We start from the raw sequence: 8,245 nt of genomic DNA, 5'->3' as shown, positions 1-8,245 counted from the left end.
GAGCCACTCATGACTCACTTTCCAGAGAAACTGTTTGACTTTAGGGGGGACTCTCAAGCTCCACATGTGCTTCCACCATTTCTTAGTGCTTTCTGTGTCGGAATTCTCTTCGAACACTCTCCCATTAAGAGCAGTGTTGTACCCGCTTCGAACATTGTATTTTCCATTTTTTGCGAAGTGCCAGATCAGCCTATCTTCACTCTCAGAAGAGCCTTGTTGGATTCCCAATATAATCTCTGCATCGTCTTCACAACAGATTGCCTTAATAAACTCGGCATCCCAATCCCCATTTGCTAATCTGAGATCAACGACTTTGGTACCAGCGGGTATACCGGGATTTAAGATTGGTCTAAATTTCACAGGTCTAGGCATCTACCTATCTTTTATAATATCAATGTTTTCCCCTGAACCAACTCTCCACCAAGAGCCTGCTTCCACAATCTCTCTACCCCAAAGCAAACCCCTCCAAACTGCAGATGAACACGAACCTTTTTTAGCATCCAACATAGAGGATTTGGAGAGATAGCTGCTCTTCAACACCTTTCCAACAAGGGACATAGGATTTCTAACAACCCGCCACACTTGCTTGGCTAGCAAGGCTTTATTAAAAAGCTCTAAGTCTTTGAACCCCAAACCCCCTTTCTCCTTAGGAAGACAAAGTTTACTCCAAGCTCCCCAATGAGTTTTCTTTTTTTTCTTTGAAGAACCCCACCAGAATCTAGCAGTCATTCCTTGAAGCTCATGGATATTTTTCTTGGGAAGTCGGAACACCCCCATCGTGTAACAAGGCATTGCTTGGATGACTGCTTTAATCAACACCTCTTTGCCGGCTGCCGAAAACAAACTTCTTTTCCAACCTCTAAGTCTATTCCACACCCTCTTTTTAATTGCAGCAAAAAGTTCACACTTCTTTCTTCCCACAAAGATTGGGATACCAAGGTACTTATCAAAAAACCCACCTTCTTGACTCCAAATAAATCAGCACATTCAGTTTTCGAGGCTTCATCAACCACCTTCCCAAAGCACATTTCTGATTTTGTGAAATTGATGGTTTGGCCTGAAGTCGCTTCATAGGCTGCCAGAATTTTCTTGACTTGGTAACATTCTTCTTTGTCTGCTTCCACAAAAATTAAGTTGCCGTCTGCAAAGAACAGGTGGGAGACCGAAACACCATTTCTACCAAACCTCAGTCCATGAATATGGCCCTTCTCTTCCGCATCCAGGATTAGGCTAGACAAAGCCTCGACACTGAACAAAAATAGAAAAGGGGATAGTGGATCCCCTTGTCTTAATCCCCTCTTGGGAGTAAAGTTTCTCGTAGGTCTTCCATTGATCAACACCGAAAAGGACACAGATGAAATGCACTTGGATATTTTCATGATCCACTGACTATCAAAACCCAATTTCAACATGACTGCCTCCACAAAAGGCCATTCAACTCGATCATAAGCTTTTGACATATCAAGCTTGAAGGCCACTTTTGATCCATTCCCAAACCGGTTTTGTTTCATACAATGTATCCCTTCAAAGCCTACAATTGCGTTATCTTGTATTATCCGACTTCCCACAAAAGCACTTTGAAACTCCAAGATTACCTCATTCAAACACATCTTCATTCGGTTGGCCAGGCACTTGGATATGATCTTGTAGATGACGTTACATAGGCTAATCGGGCGAAACTCTTCCATCTTTGACGGTTTGTCCACTTTGGGGATAAGAGCAATAAGAGTGTCGTTAAGATGATCCATTGACGCATTGTTATTTAGGATGTTGAGGCAAACCCGAATGATATCCCCTCTAGTAGTTTCCCAATACTTCTGGAAGAAGAGAGCAGGGAGGCCATCTCTTCCTGGGGCCTTCAAAGGATTCAAGAAAAAACCACTTTGGTGATCTCCTCTTCAGTGAAAGCCTCTAGTAGGTCCCTATTAGTGTTTGCAGAGACTTTGCATTTCACTTTGTCCACCACCTCACTCATCATCTGCTCACTAGGATTAGTAGAAGTGAAAATGCCTTGGAAATATTCAGTAGAGACCTTACTAATCTCAGAGTGATTTCTCATCAACCCACCTTGATGATCCATTATCTCACTGATCTTGTTCTTCTTCTTTCTCGCCATCGCCTTATGATGAAAATATTTGGAGTTTCTATCCCCACATTTCATCCATAAACCTCTGCTTCGCTGCCTCTAGTATCTCTCATGTTTCTCAAGAATTGCATTAAGGTTGTTTTCAACACCTTTAAGTAATCCCTAATTGTCAAAATTCATTCTTTTCGACAACTCATTAACCCTCTTTGTGCCCTCCTTAACTCTGTGTTGCAACTCTTTTTTCTTCTTTGTATTCCAACTATTTAATCTACTCCCACACCTTTGAGTTTTACTCTTAAAATCCCAATCCGAGGAGCAAGGATCCAACGTGTTCCACCCTTCTCTAACAATGTCACTACACTCTTCTTCCTCTACCCATGCCTCTTCAAAATGAAACCGGGAACGAAGTGCCTTCCCCCCGTCATTGGAATCCCTTCCACCCTCGGTATCAAGCACCAGGGCCTTGTGGTCTGAACACCACCATTCAAGATAGAAAGCTCTACTTTGAGGAAAAAGATTAACCCAATCCGAATTGGCCAGGCATCTATCTAATTTTTCCAACATGAACTTCTCCTTTTGACCATTACACCAAGTAAAAGTATCAATGTCTTTAGTAAGGTCCTCAAAGTCACACTCCTCCATAACTTTCCTGAACCCATCCATAGAATTCAAGTTCTTCTCCCTACCCCCTGCTTTTCTTTCGTATGAAGAACTTCATTAAAATCACCCCCGATTAGCCACGTGCCATTAGCTTAATCTCTAATACGATGAAGCATAGCCTAGAAATTATGTCTTTGGCTTCTAACTGGATCGCCATACACCCCAGTAAAATTCCACACCATCGAATTCAAATCACAGACAAAAGAATGTATATGAAATCTGGAATGAGATAGAATTTTTACCTTAAGACCAGCTTCCCACAACAGCATTAAACCACCGCTAAGCCCCACCCTTTCTGCCAGAAAAAAATCATTGAAACCCAATCTCCTCGCCACTACCTCCGCTTGACTATTCAGTAATTTCGACTCAGAAATAAAGATCAAGTTCGGCTTCATCTCCACAACTCTCAAATGGAGCGCATTGAATGTTTCAGGGTTGCCGAGTCCCTAGACATTTCACCATAGTATTAACATTGTGATCGGCGACCTTGGATCTCAAGATTCGCCGCTTTATCATCTTCATTTAAGGCCGATAAATCCTCCTTTCCAGAAATATCCGACCCCACTAACTACCCATCATCACCACTGATGTCATCATGCCCATCTTCTCTCCCCTTATTAACCAAAAGAGAAGCTTTACTTCGAGCCAAAACTTTTGCCGATTTAAGCTTTCGACCATTCACACTGTTCACAACCTTTTTCTTTTCATCAATCCAGCCCTTTGCAAAACACGTCACCGTTTCTGGGAGTCTAAACTCCTGAATTTCCATAGTTCTCTCAATCTCATTCTCGCAATTGGCCCTTTTTCCCCCCAGTTCATCATCGATCTCCATATCGCTTTCTGCCTCCCTTTCCTTCGTCGACCGTTTCTTAGAATGGTCTGCCGATGCTTTCTCATCTCTCTCCTTACTAAGATGGCTGCTTCTTAGAATCACACTTCTCCCTTCTTTCTTCTCTCCCTTCTCCTTCGATTTACCTATGGAGGGAGTGACTTTCTTCTGGGTAGCAAACTCAGAAACATCAGAGAAAACAAATGCGATTTCCACTCTTTTTCCCTCAACGACATGTCGTTCAAAAATTTCAAATTCACCCTTCCTATGATGACTCAACTTCATTTTATCCACCTGTCCCTCTTTATGTTGACTTGGATCCACCTCATTAAAATTCCTTTTGTCTCCATTCTCAACAGAACTTTTCAAAGTGGTTAAGGTTGACTGCCCTTTGGATATGATTTCTCCTACAGATACTCTACCAACGTAACCATCTCGAGACCCACCAACTCCCTCAGCTTTCATAGTTTCATAGTTTTCAAATCGATTTCATGCATAAAATAAATTTATAGCATTATATGAATGTATTGATGCATCTGATCATTCGCCCATTTTGCTTGAACTTTTTACTACTGTTGTTCAGCAACAGGTCATTCATTTTTGTTTGAATATGCATGGCTACGTGAACCACTTTGTTACCAATTGATCAAAGATTGCTGGGATGGCTGTGGTGACTATGTCTAGTTTATGAATTTTCACTAAGCAAGGGCTTAATTGTGAAGAAAAGAGATTCTAGGGTTTATTTGTTAATTAAGAGACTTTGTTAAGTCTAATTAATAAATATATTAAATGACAATATTATTTAATAATTAATTTTTAGTTATTAAATGATTAGAATTGGCATTTAAGTGGTTAAATTAGAAAAATGGTATTTTTGAGAAAATAAGATGAAAAATGAGAAAAATGGCAAAATTGCAAAGTGGGGCCCACTATCCATGGTCGGCCACTCTATAGCAATTTACCATTTAATTTTTTCATTATTTTAATGCCAAATAAATCTAACCTAACCCTAAGTGGTTTCCTATAAATAGGTAGTGATGGCTAAAGGGAAAAGATGATGCATCTCATTCCTTCAGTAAAATTTTTGAGCCTCTCTTCCTATACCTAGCCGAAACCTCTCTCTCTCTCTCTCTCTCTCTCTCTCTCTCTCTCTCTCTCTCTCTCTCTCTCTCTCTCTCTCTCTCTCTCTCTCTCTCTCTCTCTCTTCTCTCTCTCTCTCTCTCACAGAAGGAGATTTGGACTCAGATCTTGGTGATACTCTGCTACAGAAAGGATACAAGGGTTAGAGATCTGAGTGGAAGGAGACATTATATTCCGCTGCAACCACTGTAAGGTTCCTGATACTTTATATGTGTTTATTTCATATCGTTTTAGAAGTTCATATTTAGGATGTTAATAACATACTTGTTAGTAAATCTAGATCCTGGTAAAATAATTCTAACAAAGCTAACATTCAAACGAGCTTCAAAAGAACTCTTTGTGAATAAAACCTGCGATCGTCACAAGACATGCATCATCGACCTTGGAAGGAAAACTAATCCCAGCTTGCTATTGAGATCACTAGAACCAAGCTTCTGTCGAGACATCTCCAGATACAACAATTAAAGACATGTTTAATACATGATCATTTTGACCCAGTAAAAGTGGGAAAATCACAGGTACATGATTTTCAAATCATGTCCGCATTTACACTATGTGATATGTAATCAAATCCCGTGATTTTAGGGGATGATCATTGTAAACAAATTACGGTCAACTTTGTAATTAATTGTCCACTATGTAATTATATATAGTGGCAAACAAGATCAAAAAAGGGACGAAAAAACTCATGTAAGAGAGGGCCTGAAAAACAATCAGAAATCTGAATAAGATTAACTCGTGGACTATGCAGAATTTTAACTGCAAAACCACGTAAAAAACCTTATGTGTTCATACTTTTATTTTTATAACTTTTATTTTTTCTGTGTGAGAGTATCACGGCTATGCTCAAATTTAGTTAACGAAAATCTGCGTTAACAATTATTACTACAAATTTAATTATTAAAAGATAAATAACTATTTATACAAAAAATAAAAAAAAAAAAAAGAACTTATTGGGACTTTTAAATAACTATATTAGCAACCCTTAGAAGTTAGAAACTCAATCTCATACAACAACCATGTAACCCTTACAAAAGCCATGTTAGCAACTCGCTTTTATACAACAACAATAGTAGCAACTCTTACAGCAATTATGTTAGCAACTCAATCTCATATATAGCAATTGCGTTAACAACTCTTACAACAACCATGTTACCAACTCAATCTCATACGAAAACCATGCATGTTTGAAACACTTACAACAACTCAATCTCATACCATGTCATGTTAGCAATCATACAACAACCATATTAGTAACTTTTATAGAAACACAATCTCATACAATAACTATATTAACAACTCTTACAACACAACCTCATATAACAACCATGTTAGCAACCCTTACAACAACCATGTTAGAAACTCACTCTTATAATGTTACAAACCCTTAAATCACCTCAATCTCATAACACAACTATGTTTAGGAACTTTAACAACATGTTAGCTACTTTTACAGTAACCATATTATCAATCCTTACAAAAATCATGTCCGCAATACAACAACTCAATATTATAAAGGCTAATTAGCAATTTTTCCCCTCGAATTTTGACATGTACTAAATCATGCCCCCTGAACTTTTTTAGCCGTTAAAAATTCCCCCTGAACTATTAAGATTGTTAAATTTAAGGACTTTTATCTAATTTTAGTAAAAAAATTCTAATATGGATGAAAGTTCAGGGGGCATGATTTAATACATATAAAAGTTTGAGGGGCATGATTTGGTAGATATCAAAGTCTGGGGAGTATGATTTAGTACCTGAAACAGTAAAATTGAATGAAATTAGACAAAAGTCCTTAAATTTAACAATCTCAATAGTTCAGGGGGAATTTTTAACGGCCAAAAAAGTTCAGGGGGCATGATTTAGTACATGTCAAAGTTCGAAGGGGAAAATTGCTAATTAGCCTATTATAAAATAACCATGTTAGCGACTTGTACAACAACTGCCTAATAACAACGTGGATACTTAAACTCATCCTCATATTCATAAGTTTATTTTGTCTTCTAATATGAATATTATAAATAAGCAAAGCCTAGATCTATAATATTTAACATCATGAACTTTACTCCTCTTCAATGAAATACTCAATATATGAAAATATGGATACGATGCCATTCCTACAACTACAAAAATAAATCTCTTAAAAACTCAACTGCATTTACTCAATGTTAAAAATGAAATTATTTTAAAAACAAAAAAAATGAAGCATAATTACTTTACAAATTTACTCACATATTATATGCACTTTGAAATAGGGGTATATGTCGGTCGGTTTGGTCGGTTTACGTTATATTTTATTTAACTGAATGTAAAAGTCAGGTTACAAAAATCTAAGTGCAACCCGCCCAATTAAGAAAAAATAAGACTTCAACCCGTCCAATAAATTGGTCGGTTTGGTCGGGTTAACCCGTACCAACCAAGCACTAATGTTTTTTTTTAAATTTAATTTTTATATTTTAATTAATTGTAATAATAAGACAAATATATAAATTGAATTCAAAGTTCAAATTAATCACCATAAAGAAATATAGTAGTTTGAATTTTTTATTTCTTTTTATAAATATGTATATAAATTATATTATATAAAGATTATATATAATAAATATATATATAAAAGTCTAATCTGGTTAGTCGAGTTAATTCAGATTGATTGGACGGGTTAGTATTATTTTCAATCCGCTCAATTTAAAGATTAAGCATGTTATGTTTTCATCGAATTTTTCGGTTTGTATTCTTCGTCGGGTTATTCGGTTTAGTTTGAACAAGTTGTTCGAATTAGGCAATTTATACAAATTTATGTACAACCCTACTTTAAAACAAAGTGTTGTGTATAATAAATAAATAAACTCATATCTTTAGTTATTTTAAGAGAAATCAATATTCTACCATTATCAATTTCGTTATAAATTTATTATTGGTTCAACTCTTAAAAAATCAGAGTGCAATCAAACATGTCATAAGCTTTTGTAAAAATGGACCAATACCAATCCTTTTATGTTCAGAAAGGTATTCTCTAGAATCTCTTTAACAAAATCACATTGGGGTAGAAACCAAATACATATAGACATTCATATATATATATATTAGTTATATATACATATAGGCTATTTCTACCATAGGTCCTCATGTATTGCACTTATACTATAAGAAAACTATTTTTACCAATCATAACTTAAAAGAGAGAAGGTATACATAGCTTTTGTTGGAAAAAACATAGCAGATTATATTGTTTCAGTTTATTTATTGGGGTAAGTTGAAAAATGACTCTTTTATCAATCAATTAACTAAATTTATTTCTAATTTTTATTTAATTGAAATATACCTCTTTTTATATGTATTGTACTCAAAATACCCTGACATAAGAGAGTCACATAGAGAGTATCTTGAAGTGACAGGTGTAAAATTGGTATATTATTTAAAAAAGAGGTAAAAATGATAGAATTTTAAAAAGAGGGTAAAAATAAAAAAAAAAAAAAAAAAAAAGACAATATAAAAAAGGTATAAAGTCTAATTTCCTCTTATTTATTGAT

At 35.9% G+C, this 8,245-nt stretch overlaps 2 protein-coding genes across 2 annotated transcripts; both read right to left on the bottom strand.

Annotated features, from left to right (window-relative positions):
* Positions 1-372: 372 nt before the first annotated feature.
* LOC115722322 (uncharacterized mitochondrial protein AtMg00310-like) lies at positions 373-777 on the bottom strand. The gene has a single exon (XM_030651511.2). The coding sequence runs from the start codon at positions 775-777 to the stop codon at positions 373-375; it is 405 nt and encodes a 134-aa protein (XP_030507371.2).
* Positions 778-2,248: 1,471 nt separating this feature from the next.
* Positions 2,249-2,749, bottom strand: LOC115722306 (uncharacterized). Its single transcript, XM_030651488.2, has one exon. The coding sequence runs from the start codon at positions 2,747-2,749 to the stop codon at positions 2,249-2,251; it is 501 nt and encodes a 166-aa protein (XP_030507348.2).
* Between the last annotated feature and the right edge of the window lie 5,496 nt (positions 2,750-8,245).

The sequence above is a fragment of the Cannabis sativa genome, chromosome X, assembly GCF_029168945.1.
Source record: "Cannabis sativa cultivar Pink pepper isolate KNU-18-1 chromosome X, ASM2916894v1, whole genome shotgun sequence".
Taxonomy (NCBI): domain Eukaryota; kingdom Viridiplantae; phylum Streptophyta; class Magnoliopsida; order Rosales; family Cannabaceae; genus Cannabis; species Cannabis sativa.
This window is presented reverse-complemented; position numbering and strand designations above follow the sequence as displayed.

Coding starts and splice junctions, on each gene's coding strand:
- LOC115722322 (XM_030651511.2), bottom strand. CDS start 777: ATGGGGGTGTTCCGACTTCCCAAGAAAAATATCCATGAGCTTCAAGGA.
- LOC115722306 (XM_030651488.2), bottom strand. CDS start 2,749: ATGGATGGGTTCAGGAAAGTTATGGAGGAGTGTGACTTTGAGGACCTT.